At 38.2% G+C, this 20,148-nt stretch overlaps 1 protein-coding gene across 6 annotated transcripts in view; it reads left to right on the forward strand.

The window, feature by feature from the left end:
• Positions 1–20,148, forward strand: part of NDRG4 (NDRG family member 4) — a 312,038-nt gene that overhangs the window by 280,474 nt on the left and 11,416 nt on the right. For 5 of the 6 annotated variants that reach the window (XM_053702558.1, XM_053702544.1, XM_053702536.1 and 2 more), the window contains 4 exons: positions 1,712–1,759; positions 4,980–5,015; positions 5,209–5,260; positions 13,600–13,644. In XM_053702558.1, coding sequence (XP_053558533.1) covers positions 1,712–1,759; positions 4,980–5,015; positions 5,209–5,260; positions 13,600–13,644 — 181 coding nt within the window. The remainder of the gene's footprint in view (positions 1–1,711; positions 1,760–4,979; positions 5,016–5,208; positions 5,261–13,599; positions 13,645–20,148) is intronic. The other variant, XM_053702550.1, reaches the window with a different exon arrangement.

Raw genomic sequence — 20,148 nt, forward strand, 5'->3', positions numbered from 1 at the left:
GCCCGCCCTGGTTTTTTTAATCAGGTCTGATGATTTATTTTCTTTAACTACAGTCACCACGGTACCATATGGTTTCTCCTATGCAAATATTCCTCCTTAACGTCGGTCGAATGACTGGGGTAGGCGGAGCCTAGGAGGGATCATGTGACCAGCTTTGCTGGGCTCTTTGCCATTTCCTGTTGGGGAAGAGAATATCCCACAAGTAAGGATGACGCCGTGGACCGGACACACCGTTGGAGAAAGTAATTTATCAGGTAAACATAAATTCTGTTTTTAACCTCTGTAATTATCTTGTATCTAAGCCTCTGCAAACTGCCCCTTTTTTCAGTTCTTTTGACAGACTTGCAGTCTAGCCAATCAGTGCCTGCTCCCAGATAACTTCACGTGCACGAGCACAGTGTTATCTATATGAAATACGTGAACTAACTCCCTCTAGTGGTGAAAAACTGTTAAAATGCAATCTGAAAGAGGTGGGCTTCAAGGTCTAAGAAATTAGCATATGAACCTCCTAGGTTAAGCTTTCAACTAAGAATACTAAGAGAACAAAGCAAAATTGGTGATAAAAGTAAATTGGAAAATTGTTTAAAATAACATGCTCTATCTGAATCATGAAAGTTTATTTTGGCCTAGACTGTCCCTTTAATTCACATTTAAGAAATGGAACACAATTTTCCTGACAACTAAAACAGCATCAATCTCCACCAGAGTTCAGGAAACCAATTTGAAATTCCTGACAAGGTATTACTTCACTCCTAGCAGATTAAAGAAAATTATTGTAACACTAATGGCAAGTGCTGGAGGTAGAGGTGTTTCTAATAGATGGGAAGGGCTCGGAAAATAAAGCCAAAAATCACACAAACTGTTATATCATATTTTCACACAGTCCTTATATTAGTATATATTTGTGCAGACCCAGAAACTGTTCATTAAAGACAAAAAAATGAAATGCCTGTAAATTCAATAATCCTTATAGTATAAGAACTATTACCAAACACCTAGAAGGTTTTACTGTCTCTTTAAGAGACATAAAACCCATTTTTTTCTTTTATGATTCAGATAGAGCGTACAATTTTAAACAACTTTCTAATGTTCTTCTATTATCAAATTTTCTTCATTCTCCTGGTATCTTTTGTTGAAAAAAAGCTCAGGAGCATGCACATGTCCGTGGCACTATATGGCAACAGTTTTGCAAGAATGTTATCCATTAGCAAGAGCACTAGATGGCAGCACCTTTTTCCTGCTATGTAGTGCCCCATACACCTACCTAGGTATCTCTTCAACAAAGAATATAATGGGAACAAAGCAAATTTGATAACAGAAGTAAATTGGAAAGTTTTTTTCTAAATTGTATGATTTGTCTGAATCACAAGAGAACATTTTTGGGTTTCATATTCCTTTAAATGTTGTTAAAGTATCTTTAGACTAATGATCAGGTGATATCAGGTCACTATTGCGTTTCACCTCTGCATTCAGTTTCTATATTTTCTCACAAACCTATCAACTCAACACAGATTGGTGGGGGGGGGGGATAATGTAAGAAGCCATACGTCATGTTTGAGACTAAAGTGTATATATTAGATTGGAATGTTAGGCTGTTGCTGTTTGCTGGATGTTCTTATGACAGTGCAGTAAAACGTCTCTTAACAAGAAACAATGGGGATTCTGGAGAACTCTAAAATGATCAGTTACAATATGTTGTTTTGTTTTTTAGGTTGAATGTAATTCAAAACTGGACCCAACAAACACTACATTCCTGAAGGTACCAAACTGTCCCACTGTGTGTAACCCTTCTTCTCCAATCTGTTACAGCCTCCATCTTCTCTTGAGGTTTTCTCATCTGTATGAACTCTCTCTACAGGGCCCCCATCCTCTCTCCAAGCCTTTCTCCATGTTTTAGTGTTTCTTCATGTTCTGAGTCATCTGTTGCTGAGTATCCATCTTCTCACTGAGCACCTACCCTTCCTCTTCATCTCTCCTATATGTCTTACTATCTGACCATCCTCCTCAATCTATCCTACTGCCTTTATGATGTCCTTTTACTTAATCCTGTGGTCATTATTAGCTGTTGTTTTAGTGTCCTGTTGTGATCTGCCCATATCATTTTACTATTCTGTCATATTTATATCCTACATAGAGGATATATATCCATTAATAGCTGACAACCTTTTATAAGTGTTGTACTTGAGTAATTCTATAAAGTAACCAGTCAGGATAATTAATATAAATTAATATTTATTATTATTATGAATAATAATAGTAATGATAATAATAATTTCCCTTTGAGACATCCAGGCACTCTCCTCTGCTTTGGTTTTCCCAGTATCTGTCTTTCAAGCACTGCTCACAGGAAGTGAAGAGGATAAGACTGGTCTCTTACACTTCAAGCCAGGGAGTCAGGCATGTGACAGACATGACAACAAAAGCTGTTAGCCAGTAGTGCACAACTCTTGGGTATCATAAAAAAAAAAATCTTAGTGCCACACATGGAATGTGTACTGTAGGTTGTGGATCATTATTCTGCACCCGGACATATAGCTCAGCATGCTAAGGCACTGTGTCTGAGCTCTGTAGCAACCTAAAGGTTGCAGGTTCGATCCCCGGCGAGGTCCACTCAGCCCTTCATCCTTCCAAGGTCGATAAAATGAGCAGCGCCTTGAGACCCTTACGGGTGATTAGCCATGCTTTACAAGTACCCAATACATACATACATACACCCTATTAGTTCATTGCCATATACAAGTATCCTGCTCTATTGTCAATACTACAGTTGTATGCAAAAGTTTAGGCACCCCTGACAATTTCCATGATTTTCATTTATAAATAATTGAGTGTTTGGATCAGCAATTTCATTTTGATCTATCAAACAACTGAAAGAAACGTTATATTTCAGTAGGGAAATGAGGTTTATTGGATTAACAGAAAATGTGCAATATGCATCAAAACGAAATTAGACAGGTGCATAAAAGTGGGCACCCCAACAGAAATATTGCATTAGTATTTAGTAGAGCCTCCTTTAGCAGAAATAATAGCCTCTAGACGCTTCCTATAGCCTGCAATGAGTGTCTGGATTCTGGATGAAGGTATTTTGGACCATTCCTCCTTGCAAAACATCTCCAGTTCAGTTAGGTTTGATGGTTGCTGAGCATGGACAGCCCGCTTCAAATCACCCCACAGATTTTCAATGATATTCAGGTCTGGGGACTGGGATGGCCATTCCAGAACATTTTTACTTGTTCCTCTGCATAAATGCAGAGTAGATTTTGAGCAGTGTTTTGGGTCGTTGTCTTGTTGAAATATCCAGCTCCAGCATAACTTCAACTTTGTGACTGATTCCTCAACATTATTCTCAAGTATCTGCTGATATTGAGTGGAATCCATGCGACCCTCAACTTTAACAAGATTCCCAGTAACGGCACTGGCCACACATCCCCACAGCATGATGGAACATCCACCAAATTTTACTGTGGCTAGCAAGTGTTTGTTTAGGAACGCTGTGTTCTTTTGCTGCTATGCATAATGCCCCTTGTTATGACCAAATAACTCAATCTTTGTTTCATCAGTCTACAGCACCTTCTTCCAAAATGAAGCTGGCTTGTCCAAATGTGCTTTTGCATACTTAAAGCGACTTTGTTTGGGGCGTGTGTGCAGAAAAGGCTTCTTCCGCATCACTCTCCCATACGCTGAATTGTTGAACGATGCACAGTGACACCATCTGCAGCAAGATGATGTTGTTGGTCTTTGGAGGTGGTCTGTGGGCTGTTTTTGACCGTTCTCACCATCCTTTGCCTCTCCAATATTTTACTTCTGGCCTTAACAAGAACTGTGCCTGTGGTCTTCCATTTCTTCACTATGTTCCTCACAGTGGACACTGACAGCTTAAATCTCTGCAATAGCTTTTTGTAGCCTTCCCCTAAACCATAATGTTGAACAATCTTTGTTTTCAGGTCATTTGAGAGTTGATCTGAGGCCCAAATAGTGCCACTCTTCAGAGGAGAGTCAAAGAGAACAACAACAATTGGCCACCTTAAATACCTTTTCTCATGATTGGATGCACCTGTCTATGAAGTTCAAGGCTTAATGGGCTCACCAAACCAATTGTGTGTTCCAATTAATCAGTGCTAGGTAGTTACAGGTATTCAAATCAACAAAATGACAAGGGTGCACAAATTTATGTCGTTTTGATGCATATTGCACATTTTCTGTAAACCAATAAACCTCATTTCACTATGGAAATATTACTGTGTCCTTCAGTTATTTGATAGATCAAAATGAAATTGCTGATCCAAACACCCAATTATTTATAAATGAAAATCATGGAAATTGTCAGGGGTGCCCAAACGTTTGCATACAACTGTATATACTATAAGTCTGATGCAAGCTCCAGCTATTAAAGGGAAAGTTAATTATTATTATTTTTTTCAAGAATTACCTGGATTACAAAATTTGCAAATTTTCCATCCCTCAAAGGCTTTTATTTATTCATTTATTTTTTTAAATATATTAATTGTGTTGTCATCAGGGCTGTACAGCCTATCACCACTTACTTCCTTTGACTAAAAACATCTTGTCAATATCATTCCTGCTTCATATGAGGTGTGGACATGCATTCTGTTTTCAGGCAGTGGAATGGGCAATATGGTTCTGATTTGTTGTACCCCCTGAATATAACAGGAAAATAATAATAAAAAAAATGCTTTGGTGGGTGGGCAACCAATATATCTAAATATAAAGGGGAAAAAAACATAGGTTTGAAAAGCTATAAGATTGATTACTAAGAACTAAGAGCAGTAAGTACAATATTTACTGTATGCACCCTTCCTGTACCTTCTGCCCATTACATTTGTCTTGCCTTACTGCCTTTGCACTGCCTTCTTTCTCTTTCCTGCTGTTATTGCTGTCCTAGGTTTGTATATTATGTTTTTTCCACCTGTCTGTGGGACTTTAACTTACCTGACCTGCTTTTCACATATACCCCACAGATGGCTGACTCTGGTGGGCTTCCTCAAGTTACTCAGGTAAAACTATTACTCCGCAATTTGTGTGTCTTTTCATTTCTGTGTCTTTATTGGTATTTTTATTTTCTGTAACAATTCTGTAATAATTATAGTAATATTTGTGCAACCTTTCTTGACATTTATTTTTGAGAGCATGCTAATCTCTGTGGGGTGTATTATCTCTTACTTATTTAAGCTTTTTTTTTGTCCATAGCCTGGAAAGCTGACAGAAGCATTTAAATATTTCCTCCAAGGCATGGGATACAGTAAGTGCCACCTCTTCTAATAACGTATTCTGTGAGTTATGTTGATTGCAGGGGTTTGATATCTGTGCATGTTATGTGTAGGAGCATTTGTTTGTGACCGTCTGATGAATAGCTGTAATGATGTGTGTGTGGATGTAAAATGATGTGTACATTTCACAGATATTTGTCAGCCTGGGAAGAATAACCATCACATTACCCTCGTGGATTGCAAATGACTATATATAACTCATAGTAACATAGTAGATGAGGTTGAAAGACTGAAGTCCATCGAGTTCAACCTATACAGATCCTGTCTAAGGTGACCCATTCAACACAAGCAATCATATCCCTGAATTATTTTGTTTCTATTTAGAAATGTATCTAAGCCATTTTTAAATGTATCAAGGTATTGGCATTCTCTACCTCCTTAGGTAATTAATTCACCCTCAAAAATTATTTATATCAGAAATACAGCTACCATCAAATATTTTTAAGGTTTATCCATGTAGCTGCTGCAAAGGACATCTAATCATTTTGTAGCAGTGTGTGTGCAGCTTTCCATGGCAACAAGGGGGTTAAGATACTTAAAAAGGCTTAAGTCACACTTTGCTTCTTTCATGGTTATAGTGTTAAAAATGAATGATGTGTGTTAAGATGCACAAAACAACAAGCATCCAAACTCAACATAAGATGTTTTCCTTTGGGGAAAAAAACGAAAACAATCTTGTTCATTATGAAAATGAAGCATTTAAGGTTTTTTTATTGCTTGTTTTGATGCATTTTAATCCATCCCTACAAACTCATGTCTTTTTTCAGATCCAAACTCATATTCACAGCAAAAAAGTAGATGATCAAAACTCCAGATCAGACGTGTTTTTTTTGCGGATCGTCACAGGGGCTGCAATGGTGGAATTATCATAAAAAAGAGGCAGTCCCTGCGAGTAGTGAGATGTCTCGTATTGAAAGTAATGGAACTCGCTGGAAATAAACACTTCGCTCCGTAGAGTGGTTAGCCATAAGCAGCGGGCACACTTTAAAAGTAAATCCTGCAGCCAGTATAAATCACATTATGCTGATTTCTGCTTATAGCATCTTACAATCGCTTATTTTTTCATATGCATGTGTTTTTCTATTAGGTTTATAAGTATTTTGAGTGCTTTTTGAGAAAAGCTTGACATCTTTTAGTTTGCGAGGAAAAACAGTGAGATCTGTAGTGCGAAAATCTTTACAGAATTACTCTGTGATTAGAGATACAATTTCATATACACCCATGTTCAGCACCTTTTATGAAAAAACAGCAATTACACAGCCAGTGTACTTAAATTAGGATTTACACTCTACATATTTAACCCCTTAAAGACCACAGCACTTTTCCATTTTCTGACCGTTTGGGACCAGGGCTATTTTTACATTTTTGCTGTGTTTGTGTTTAGCTGTAATTTTCCTCTTACTCATTTACTGTACCCACACATATTATATACAGTTTTTCTCGCCATTAAATGGACTTTCTGAACATACCATTATTTTCATCATATCATATAATTTACTATAAAAAGAATTATAAAATACACTTTTTCTGACTTTGACCCCCAAAATCTGTTACACATCTACAACCACCAAAAAACAACCATACTAAAAAAAAAATTCTCAAAATTAGCGATAGTTACATTGGAACCCTGATATCTGTCAGGAATCCCTGAATACCCCTTGACATGTATATATATATTTCTTTTAGTAGACAACCCAAGTATTGATCTAGGCCCATTTTGGTATATTTCATGCCACCATTTCACCGCCAAATGCTATCAAATAAAAAAAAAATCGTTCACTTTTTCACAAACTTTTTCACAAACTTTAGGTTTCTCACTGAAATTATTTACAAACAGCTTGAGCAATTATGGCACAAATGGTTGTAAATGCTTCTCTGGGATCCCCTTTCTTCAGAAATGGCAGACTTATAAGGCTTTGGCGTTGCTTTTTGGTAATTAGAAGGCCGCGAAATGCCTCTGCACACCACACGTGTATTATGCCCAGCAGTGAAAGGGTTAATTAGAGAGCTTGTAGGGTTCATTTTAGCTTTAGCGTAGTGTAGTAGACAACCCAAAGTATTGATCTAGGCCCATTTTGGTATATTTCATGACACCATTTCACCGCCAAATGTGATCAAATAATAAAAAAAAAAAAACTTTAAAATTTTCACAATTTTAAGTTTCACACTGAAATTATTTACAAACAGCTTGTGCAATTATGGCACAAGTGGTTGTAAATGCTTCTCTGGGATCCCCTTTGTTCAGAAATAGCAGACTTATATGGCTTTGGCGTTGCTTTTTGGTAATTAGAAGGCTGCTAAATGCTGCTGCGCACCACACTTGTATTATGCCCATCAGTGAAGGGGTTAATTAGGTACCTTGTAGGGAGCTTGTAGGGTTAATTTTAGCTTTAGTGTAGAGATCAGCCTCCCACCTGACACATCCCACCCCCTGATCCCTCCCAAACAGCTCTCTTCCCTCCCCCCCAATTGTCTCCGCCATTTTAAGTACTGGCATAAAAGGTTGTTTTTTTTTGTTTTTTTTAAATAGACATATTCTGCTGTGTACGATACCCCCTTAGCCTCCAACCTCCCTGATCCCCCCCCCCCCAAACAGCTCTTAAACCCTCCCCCCTCTACCTTATTGTCTGCTATGTTGGGTACTGGCAGCTATTTTTCTGTAGTGTAGCTGCCCCCCCTCAATAACCTACCCCCCACCCCCTCCCAGATACCTTAAAAATTTCCCCCCTCCTGTCTCCCTCCTTACCCTAAACAAATTGTGCCATAGTGTAGCGTTCCCACCCGCTCCCGCTCCTGTGCTCGCGCCCGCCCTCATGCATGTGCCCGCTCCCTGCACCCCCGTACGTGATCCCGCCTCCTCTGACGCACATCCCCCATCGATGGCCACCCACCCGCCTCCCTACAACGGCTCCCACCCACCAACGATCGTGACCATCAATGACCGATGCAGAGAGGGCAACAGAGTGGCTCTCTCTGCATTGGATTGCTAAAAAATGTTGAGGCATCACTGCAATAACATGAAAGCGTATGGAAGCGATCAGGATCGCTTCTACCACTTGAAAACACTAACGACGTACAGGGTACATCCTTGGTCGTTAACGACCGTTTTTTGTAGGACGTACCCTGTACGACGTTGGTCATTAAGGAGTTAATACTTTTTTTTTCCTGTGCAATTTACATAACAAAATTTAAGTTTTTGATAAAATACAATTTTTGGTGAAGTATTTGTTAGAATTTTGGATCCACCTTAACAATACAATTTTTTCCTGCATATTTTTGTGTGAATGGTTCAATTATTTGTTTTGTATGATTTTTTAAAATAAAATTTTATTTTGTGCACTTTTGTAATGTATGCATCTCCTTCCTATACGAAAATGCAGTATACGCCCCTTAGCGAGACACCCTGTTTTCAGGGAAAAAATGGCTTTAGATCATTCCACCAGGGAAATAGAAGAACTGGCGAGCATTCTTATAGAATCTCACCAGCCCAGATACCTTTAGATCATCGGGCCTGCAGTATCAAATCAACATGTGCTTTTATAAAAGTTAATGTTTCTGTTGTTTAAATGGAAGTAAGATCTTTACTATTATGCAGCTCTTTCATTCTCTTGAAAGAATATGTTCTTTTTTTTTACTCTCATTCTTTCGTGTGATTTGAATCTGCAGACATCACTCTTGATCCTATGTTTAAAGGGTCATTTAACCCAAAAAATGTATTTCATGATTCAGATAGAGAATACAATTTTAAACAACATTCCAATTTACTTCTATTATTTAATTTGATGCAATCTTTAGATATCCTTTGTTAAAGAAATAGCAATGCACATTGGTGAGCCAATCACATGAGGCATTTATGTGCAGTCACCAATCCGCAACTAGTGAGCCTATCTAGATATGCTTTTCAGCAAAAAATATCAAGAGAATGAAGCAATTTAGATAAAAGAAGTAAATTAGAAAGTTGTTTAAAATGGTATTCTCTATCTGAATCATGAAAGAAAAAAATTGGGTTTAATGTCCCTTTAAGGTGTCTTTGAGGTTATTGATTAGTAAAAAAAAGTTCTTCTAACTCTTCTTCTAACTCTTTTAGCATCTGCCACAGCTAAAAGAGTTAGAAGCTCTGAGAAAGTTCTCATGACATCTCCTTTTTTTCTCCTTATTTATTTTTATAACAAACAATACAACAAGTCTTCAACAAATATGTATATTGTTGTATCTATTACAGTATACAACAGAAAACTATTACAATTATTTTCTGTGGGAGGTGACCATTATCTTGTGGATTTGTTGACCATTTGGAGAATTTTTCAATTGTGTAATTTGTAGTTAGATGGAATCCTCTCACTTGCTATGGTCAGCTACATAATGTAATAACTAGAACTTTCAAAACACCAAGAGAAAACAATTAACTTGTGCATTGATGATGGCCACTATTAGTCTGCCCATTAAATAATCGAGACAGAAAGATTAGAAACTTTAATTTGATTGATGGATAGAGAAGGGGGCAGTAAGCAAGGGTGGTTCCCAGTCAGACTTTTTCATCTAGGTCTGAGGGTTATGGATTTGAGTTAGCATGTAGCTGTTCCCAATGAAACTGGACACCGTTTTTTAACCAAAGGTAGTGAATTTTCAGAGATTGTTGTTTCTTCATTCTGCCCTATTTTTAAGATGGCAAGGAACCTCTTCTACACAGGCTGAGCAAGAACCCTCTAATATCACCTGAAAACCTAGTAAATCAGGAAGAATGATTATCGTTTTGTCTTTTATTCTAGTTATAGAAAGAAAAGGAAGGTTTCTGCATTTAGGATGTAGGTTCCTACCATAGTAATGGCTTCATCATCAGGCACAATAAAGCCTCTGTTGAGCAATTGGACATGGCTCCCACCTGGTGTCTACTAAATTTTACAAAGTCAATGTGTTTGCTTCTTCTCAAGCAGCTTTTCATAGGAAGTTCTAGCTGATAGCTCTCCTCTAACAAATGAAATAGTTTTCTCTCCTCTCACGTGCTTTTATGGTTGTTGCTTTGGTACTAAACAGTCTGTTATGAATATAAATTTACAAGAAGCAATGTCACTAAAACTGAAGCCTACTCTATGGGAATTCCCCCCAAAGAGCTACAGAAACTACAAATAACCTTTTCTTTCAAGTGGTCCACTAAAGGAGTCAGACATCTGGGGGTCTTCCTGTCTCATGACAGAGATATCACCCTTAATGAGAATTATCACCCATTACTAAAGGAGATCTAAATGATATGAAGAGGTGTCGTGGCTAGGAAGAGTGTCAGCAATCAAAATGATGATCTTGCCAAAACTGACTTATGTTTTCAGATGCCTGCCTCTCTCCGTTCCCTCCCACCTCTTAATAAAGTTTCAAAAAGCTTTTCACTAACTTTGTCTGGAGGGGGAGAAAGCCAAGAGTGGCGACCTACATACTCCAAAATTCAGTGGACCAGGGAGGGGCTGGCCTCCCTAGTTTTCACCTTTATCATGAAGCAGCAATGTTATCTCATGTCTCTGCGTGGGATCCCAACTTACCACCTACTAGGTGGTGCGAGCTGGAGCAGGCCTCCCTCCCAGCCTATGTTGAGCTGGCGGATCTACTATGGGTTCCCATGCACAGCCCTACTCAGCCAGTGATTTTAAACCCAATTGTAAAGGACTGTCAAAAAGCATGGTTCAGAATAAGACATAGTTCGGAAATCACTCCCCATCCAACCCCAATCCACTCTACCATGGGTCTACTATTGAGCCTTCCCAATACTCACTTTAACATCTAGAGAACATCCCACCTTACTTCCGTAAGTGACTTCTATGCCAATGATCGTCTTCTCAGCCATAGCGACATGATAGAGCAGTTAAAAATACTCTCCAAACTCAATTTTGATCTACTGAGAATGAGGTCTTTACTGTGGTCCTGGGGCTTTCTACAGGAAACCCCAAGGGAACTTACCCTGTGGGAGTCTAGATGGAACTCGATGCAGGAGTACATTTCTCAACAGTGGGTACGAGCCATAACCGCGACCAGAACCGCCACACACTGTGTCACTCTGTATGAACTATACTATAGGTTATTGACGAGATGGCACCTAGTCCCAACCAAACTACAGAAATATCCTACATGCTCTGATTTGTGCTGGAGGGGATGTGGAGGGAGGGGTAGCCCCATACATATATGGTGGGATTGTCCATTCCTAAATACATACTGGTCCAAAACAAAAAGGCTCTGCTCCAATCTGAGCCTTCAGGAAATCGCTCTTCCTGCTATGGCCCTTCTGCACCTTGGTATCCCGAAGATCCCGTCTCATAGCCAACACCTACTGATATATGTATTACTCTCAACTAAACTTATTATTGCCAGGAACTGGAAAAAAGCCCAGCCCCCGAAATGGCAAGGAGTGCTAGATTTAATTGGGTACCTTAAGCAACAACTAGACGCTTACTGCCTAATTTGGGAACTCTGGGATTCATACCTAGGGACTAGATCACACTAAACTTGGCGCGACTCCCGGCCCCCTATTTAATGATCCTAAGAATTCACACTGCTACCTCCCCCCCATAAACGTATATAGGAAATATGATTGTCCCTTCCACGCTCCCTATTATTTGCCCTCTTTTCTCCCCATGCTCTCTCTACTTCCCAATTAGTAAATCATCATTCTGTATTGCCCCACCCCCAGATGGGTGACGTGGGCACCCTGGGCGTTCAAACCATTTGCTTAATGCTGAAAAAAATTACCAAAATATAAAATGAGGTTCTAACTCTACAGGCTCTAGGTTTTTTATGTTCATTACAAGTTTTACAGTCTTATATACCGGATACTGTCCATTTAATTTATCTCTTTTGAGCCTATTGTTTATTCATATAGGTGTGGTACACTCCACTAATGTAAAAGCCATTTGTATAACTCCGATTCCTTAAGACCCATGGTTATTACTCACATATATGCCACTTGTGTTCATGGCAGCAATGTGTAAATTATGTGTATAGCTATTCTATTAGTGGAATTCTGGGAACATCTTGAAGTTCTTGTTTGGGTGGCAAACAACTATTCACACTCTATTTATGAATATTTATTTACATGTAGGTCTTTGTATAGAAATAGGCTGAATTGTATATATACTTTTCTGTCATTTAATTCCCAAGAGCAGTTATACAGTCCTGATTTCCCTCCATATTACTCATAGGCTAGAGCAGACACATACTTCCTACACAAAAAGCAGAACATAACTAAATGTCTAAGCTGGAGCCCAGATGTGTATTTGATGCCTATATGAGAAGATGTGTTTTTATGCATGCAAAGATGTAATTGTGTTTGTGAGGGGGGTATATTTATTATGTATGAGGTGTGTTAACTGATTTTTTTTATGGTAGAATAAAAACTCAAAGAACTTTTCAATGGGAATCATCTTTCAATGATAAAATTATCTTAGAGGACTTATTCCTTACTTTACAGCTGAGTTCTACAATTTTTTGTGACTTTCCTTATCCTATGGATAACACAATGGGATTTTTTCTCAGTGAAGAGTTCTTTGCATATATAGTGTATCAAGGCTACAATCCTCATGGCTGTTATTTGACAACAAAGGATTCTGGGAATAATAGAACTATGTCTGCACTATGGTGCAGGCATTCCTACAATTTGGTGCAGATGCTCCTCACACACCCCTTTGCCCTGTATGTGAGTTTATATATGGATCTCCATCCTCTGACTTATGTGTGTTGTGCCTTTATTCACTTACTTGTGTATGTGAGAACTGTATGTTTACTTTCCTTGCCCTGTCCCTGTCTCAGTGGGTCTCTCATTTTTGGTCTTTATTTTGTTACCTGTGAAAAGCAAATATCACAAATATTCTTCTACTGGTCGTTTTGACAAAATGATTACAGGTAGCACAATAAGACATGTTTATATGTTTGGAACTTGTAACATCTGTCTTACTTTGAACTTGTCTTGTGTTTGTGTTATTTATGGAAAAAACAACCATTCTTTCTGTCTCTTTTTGTCTCTTGCCTTTTTCTTCCCTTTGTCTCTCTCTCAATCTTCTTCCCATCTGTTTGTGTCGTGTTCTGCGGCTCCTGCCCATGTCTGTGTTTTCCTCCACTTGTATCTTTTTATTTATTTTTCACTCTCTCTCTTTGGGATATCTATGGGGTTTTTTCTGTCCCCATACTTATCATTTATTCTGTTTTTTCTCTCTTTCCGTGTCCTTTTACTTGGTTTCATTTTCCTCTGCCTTTGTTGTTTCTCCTTTGATTCTTCTTGCTTCTGTATTTTGCTCTGTCCTCCTCTTTTCCTTTCCTCGTCTCTCTCACTTAGTTGCGTCCCTGAAGGATCGGAGACAGAGTGCAAGTACTGCAGCAGGTACCCTGTGCGCTTCCTCCTCTTTCCCTTGCTCTGCTGTCTGCGTCCCTTGTCCTCTGAGCATTGCATGTCCCTCTACTTCCCCTTGTTAAACACTTCTGAATGCTGTGCCTTGGCTGCTGGTCCCATGCCCCATGTTGTCCCTTTATCCAAGAGAGGGTAAGGGATCTGATTCTCAGTTAAGCTTTCAGCAACATGATCTCATTTGAAGGAGTTTAAACAAGGGATGTATGCTTGGAATCTCTACATCCTTCAAAGGAATTCATCCAGACCTGATTTAAAGCATATTCCTTGTAATGGCTGAATAATAATTTCATCCCACAGTGCACTGCAGACTTTGCTTGTTCTTGTGAAACCATTTTGCTTAGCCCTACACTGTAAAACTTAGTTACACAACTATGTACAACGGAAATGATTTATGGTGGATCACTCTCTCAAAAATTAAAAGTTTAATGGCTAAGATTACAAGTGGAGCGTAAAAATTGTAATGCTATGGTGTGATAACAATGCTAGAGTGCAATCGATAGTGCTCCCATTTTTACTTCCATATTAGTGGAAAGTAAAATCTTAGCACTCAATTGAAAGCCTAGGGTGTGATAACATATGGAGGTCAGATAGCACAGCCGTGCTAAATGCCTTATCTAATATGCTCTTGTGAGGTGCTCTACAAAATTCAGGTCCTGGCTTTTGCTTGAGCACTATTCCAAAGGTGCACTAAGATCACGATTTAAATCACTAGTCAGTAAGACTCGATTTAAAGGGACACTGAACCAAATTTTTTTCTTTCGTGATTCTGATAGAGCATGCAATTTTAAGCAACTTTCTAATTTACACCTATTATCAATTTGTCTTTGTTCTCTTGCTATCTTTATTTGAAAAATAAGGCATCTAAGCTTTTTTTTGGTTCAGACCTGTGGACATAACTTTTTAATTGGTGGATGAATTTATTCACCAATCGGCAAGAACAACCCTGGTTGTTCACCAAAAATGGGCCGGCATCTAAACTTACATTCTTGCATTTCAAATAAAGATACAAAGAAAATTAAGAAAATTTGATAATAGGAGTAAATTAGAAAGTTGCTTAAAATTGTATGCTCTATCTGAATCTCAAAAGAAAAAAATTGGGTTCAGTGTCCCTTTAAATCAATTTAAATCAAGGTTTCATTTTTATAATACTGTTTCAGATTATTTTTCCTGTTATGTAAGACAATTACTGATTTGCTTATATACCATTAATAATACATAGATAGATCATTGAAAGTAATTAATTAAATTATCGGGAGGGCAGCTATTTTTAGTTTAATAGGTTGATATTTAATCAACTTTTCAGCTGTATTTTTTGATAGGAGAAAAATAACCTTAATAATACTAATCCAAATAGTTTTATTCAAAGGGACAGTCTACAATATAATTTTTATTGTTTTAAAAGATAGATAATCCCTTTATTACCCATTCCTTAGGTTTGCATAACCAACAGAGATATATTAATATACTTTTTACCTCTGTGATTACCTTGTATCTAAGTATCTTCTGACAGCCCCCTGATCACATGACTTTTTATTTATTATCTATGGACTTGCATTTAGTATTGTATTGTGCTAAATCTTAAATAACTCCTCGGGCATTAAAACAATGTTTTATCTATATGGCCCACATGAACTAGTAGTCTCCTGTTGTGAAAAGCTAATAAAAAAGCATGTGATAAGAGGCTGTCTGTAGTGGTTTAGAAACAGGCAGACATTTAGAGGTTTAAATGTTATAAAGTATATTTGGTTGGGCAAAGCTGGGGAATGGGTAGTAAAGGCGTTATCTATCTTTTAAAACAATAACAGTTTTACGCCTAGATTTAGAGTTCTGCGTTAGCCGTCAAAACCAGCGTTAAGGATTTATTTTACAGGTAGTTTTGTAATTATTTTACCAGGTACAATAGCTATTAAATAAATCCTAACCTAAGTTACAATTAAACCTAACACTGCACTATCAATAAATTAATTAACTAAACTACCTACAATTACCTACAATTAAATCAACTAAACTAAATTACAAAAAAAACAAACACTAAATTACAGAAAATAAAAAAAGATTACAAGAATTTTAAACTAATTACACCTACCATAAGCCCCCTAAAAAAATAACAAAGCCCCCCAAAATAAAAAAAAATGCCCTACCCTAATCTAAAATAAAAAGTTAACAGCTCTATTACCTTACCAGCCCTTAAAATGGCTTTTTGCGGGGCATGCCCCAAAGAATTCAGCTCTTTTGCCTGTAAAAAAAAACATACAATACCCCCCAACATTACAACCCACCACCCACATACCCCTAATCTAACCCACCCAAACCCCCCTTAAAAAACCTAACACTAAGCCCCTGAAGATCTTCCTACCTTGTCTTCACCCAGCCAGGTACCATCCGATCCGTCCAGAAGAGGGTCCGAAGTCTTCATCCTATCCGGCCAGAAGAGGTCCTCCAGAGGGTCGGAAGTCTTCATCCAGGCGGCATCTTCTATCCTCTTCCATCCGGAAGCAGCCGGCGCGGATCCATCCTCTTCTAACAACGTCCTAACACCGAATGAAGGTTCCTTTAAGGGACGTCATCCAAGATGGCGTCCCTCGAATTCCGATTGGCTGATAGGATTCTATCAGCCAATCGGAATTAAGGTAGGAAAAATCTGATTGGCTGATTGAATCAGCCAATCAGATTCAAGTTCAATCGGATTGGCTGTTCCGATCAGCCAATAGAATGCGAGCTCAATCTGATTAGCTGATTGGATCAGCCAATCCGATTGAACTTGAATCTGATTGGCTGATTCAATCAGCCAATCAGATTTTTCCTACCTTAATTCTGATTGGCTGATAGAATCCTATCAGCCAATCGGAATTCGAGGGATGCCATCTTGGATGACGTCATTTAAAGGAACCTTCATTCGGTGTTAGGACGTCGTTAGAAGATTATGCATCCGCGCCGGCTGCTTCAAGATGGACCTGCTCCGCTCCGGATGTAAGCAGATAGAAGATGCCACCTGGATGAAGACTTTCGACCCTCTGGAGGACCTCTTCTGGCCGGATAGGATGAAGACTTCGGACCCTCTTCTGGACGGATCGGATGGTACCCGGCTGGGTGAAGACAAGGTAGGAAGATCTTCAGGGGCTTAGTGTTAGGTTTTTTAAGGGGGGTTTGGGTGGGTTAGATTAGGGGTATGTGGGTGGTGGGTTGTAATGTTGGGGGGGTATTGTATGTTTTTTTTACAGGCAAAAGAGCTGATTTCTTTGGGGCATGCCCCGCAAAAAGCCCTTTTAAGGGCTGGTAAGGTAATAGAGCTGTTAACTTTTTATTTTAGATTAGGGTAGGGCATTTTTTTTATTTTGGGGGGCTTTGTTATTTTTTTAGGGGGCTTAGAGTAGGTGTAATTAGTTTAAAATTCTTGTAATTTTTTTTATTTTCTGTAATTTAGTGTTTGTTTTTTTTGTAATTTAGTTTAGTTGATTTAATGGTAGGTAATTGTAGGTAGTTTAGTTAATTAATTTATTGATAGTGTAGTGTTAGGTTTAATTGTAACTTAGGCTAGGATTTATTTTACAGGTAATTTTGTAATTATTTTAACTAGGTAGCTATTAAATAGTAAATAACTATTTAATAGCTATTGTACCTGGTTAAAATAAATACAAAGTTGCCTGTAAAATAAATATAAATCCTAAAATAGCTACAATGTAACTATTAGTTATATTGTAGCTATATTAGGGTTTATTTTACAGGTAAGTATTTAGCTTTAAAAAGGATTAATTTTATTAATTTATTTCGTTAGAATAAAATTATATTTAACTTAGGGGGGTGTTAAGGTTAGCGTTAGACTTAGCTTTAGGGGTTGATACATTTATAAGAGTAGCGGCGAGGTCCGCTCGTCAGATTAGGGGTTAATACTTGAAGTTAGGTGTCGCAGATGTTAGGGAGGGCAGATTAGGGGTTAATAAAATTTATTATAGGGTTTGCGAGGTGGGAGTGAGGCGGTTTAGGTGTTAATACATTTATTATAGTGGCGAGGTCCGGTCGGCGGATTAGGGGTTAATAAGTGTAGGTAAGGTAGTGGCGACGTTGGGGGGGGCAGATTAGGGGTTAATAAATATAATATAGGGGTCGGCGATGTTGTGGGCAGCAGATTAGGCGTACATAGGTATAATGTAGGCTGCGCGGTGTCCGGAGCGGCAGATTAGGGGTTAATAATAATATGCAGGGGTCAGTGATAGCGGGGGCGGCAGATTAGGGGTTAATAAGTGTACGGTTAGGGGTGTTTAGACTCGGGGTTCATGTTAGAGTGTTAGGTGCAGACTTAGAAACTGTTTCCCCATAGGAAACAATGGGGCTGCGTTAGGAGCTGAACGCTGCTTTTTTGCAGGTGTTAGGTTTTTTTCAGCCAAAACTGCCCCATTGTTTCCTATGGGGGAATCGTGCACGAGCACGTTTTTCAAGCTAGCCGCTACCGTAAGCAACGCTGGTATTGAGAGTTGAAGCGGCGGTAAATATGCCTGTACGCTCCCTTTTTGGAGCCTAACGCAGCCCTTCAGAGAACTCTCAATACCAGCGTTATTTAAAAGGTGCAGGGGGAAAAAAACACGCTTAGCTAACGTACCCCTTTGGCTGCAAAACTCTAAATCTAGCCGTTAGTTTGTAGACTGTCCCTTTAACTAAAGAAAAAAAACATTACCTTAGTAAAAACAATTTAAATGGTTTTATTTACCTAAAACAATAAGATTGTATTTAATATTTAATGCTTGCCCCTCCCCCTTACAATAAGGTCCTTGTGCAGATCTTTTCACACTCCAAACTATTTTCTATTCATTGCTCTTCTTGAAACTTAATAAGGCTTGATTCTCTGTATAAAAAATTGAAAGCGATCAGTGGCATTATAGGGACAATAAAGTCATTTAAATTAAAGGGATAGAAAACCCCAAATTTTTCTTTCATGTTTTGGGTAGAACATACAATTTTAAACAACTTTCCACTTTCTACTTCTATTATCAAATTTGCTTAATCGTGTTATCCTTTGCTCTAGGAACAGCACTACACTACTGGCAGCTAGCTGAACACATCTAGTTAACCAATCACAAGAGACAAATGTGTGCAGGCACCAATCAGCAGCTAGCTCCACTTAATGTAGGTTATGTGCATATTCTTTTTCAACAAGGGATACCGAAAGAACAATTCACATTTGAAAATAGAAGGGAGTTTAAAAATGTGTCTTAAAATGACATGCTCTGCCAGAATCATGCAAGTTTTAATTTTGACTTTTCTATCCCTTTAAACTTTAATGATTCAGATAGAACATGAAATTTTATAACAACTTTCCAATTTACTTTTCTCATCTAATTTGCTACGTTCTCTTGGTATCCATTGTGGAAAAGCATACATAGGTAGGCTCAGGAGCAATGCACTGCTGTGAGCTAGCTGCTTGTCATTAGCTTACCCAATGTGCTCAGCTAGCTCCCAGTAGAGCATTGCTCTCCTTCAACAATGAATACCTAGAGATTGAAGCAAATCTGATAAAATAAGTAAATCTAAAAATTGTATGCTGTATCTCAATCATGAGAGAAAAATGTTGTATTTATGTCCCTTTATAGTCTATGAGGCCTATGTATCAAAGGTCTTGCGGACCTGATCTGACGGATCAGGTGTGCAAGACCTCGCTGAATGCGGAGAGCAATACGCTCTCCGCATTTAACATTGCACCAGCAGCTCACAAGAGCTGCTGGTGCAACACCGCCCTCTGGAGACTCGCGGCCAATCATCTTGGCCGCCAGCAGGAAGGTGTCAATCAACCCGATCGTACTCGATCGGGTTGAATTGTGCCGATTCCTGTCCACCTGCTCAGGGCAGGCGGACACGGTTATGGAGCAGCGGTCTTTAGACCGCTGCTTCATAACTGCTGTTTCTGGCGAGTCTGAAGACTCGCCAGAAACACGGGCTTACAAGCTCCTCCATACGGAGCTTGATAAATGGGCCTCTATTTCTCAACTTATTTTATAAAATGTTTGCTCTAAAGAAGAGGCGTGTTATTTCTGCAGGCACAAATTCACAGTTTTGAGAACTACAAAAATAAAAATATGTGATAATATCTTCTTGATAGAAAATGCTCTATATGACCTCGGGGGAAAGCATGACACAAAAAATAAACATTAAAGCCGTGAAAATACAGCATCATGCTACCTAATTAAAAATGAATCCGTGTTTCAGGATGGATACCTTTTGGATTTTAATGTATCTTTAGATAGATTTTTCCTCAAAAAGCATTTTATTTAAAAAAAAAAAAAAAAAATCTGATTTAAATAAAAAAAACAAAAAGGTCTGATTTAAACAAAAAATTAAAAAAAAAAAAATCTGATTTAAATACACACATTTTAAAAATGTATTGATTTTTTGAAAATGATTGATTTTTTTGTTGAGTTTATTAGTTTTATAAAATTGTTTTTAAAAATGCAACACAAGTGAATAAAGAAAAAAAAATACAAAACA

This window comes from Bombina bombina, chromosome 1, assembly GCF_027579735.1.
Source record: "Bombina bombina isolate aBomBom1 chromosome 1, aBomBom1.pri, whole genome shotgun sequence".
NCBI lineage: Eukaryota > Metazoa > Chordata > Amphibia > Anura > Bombinatoridae > Bombina > Bombina bombina.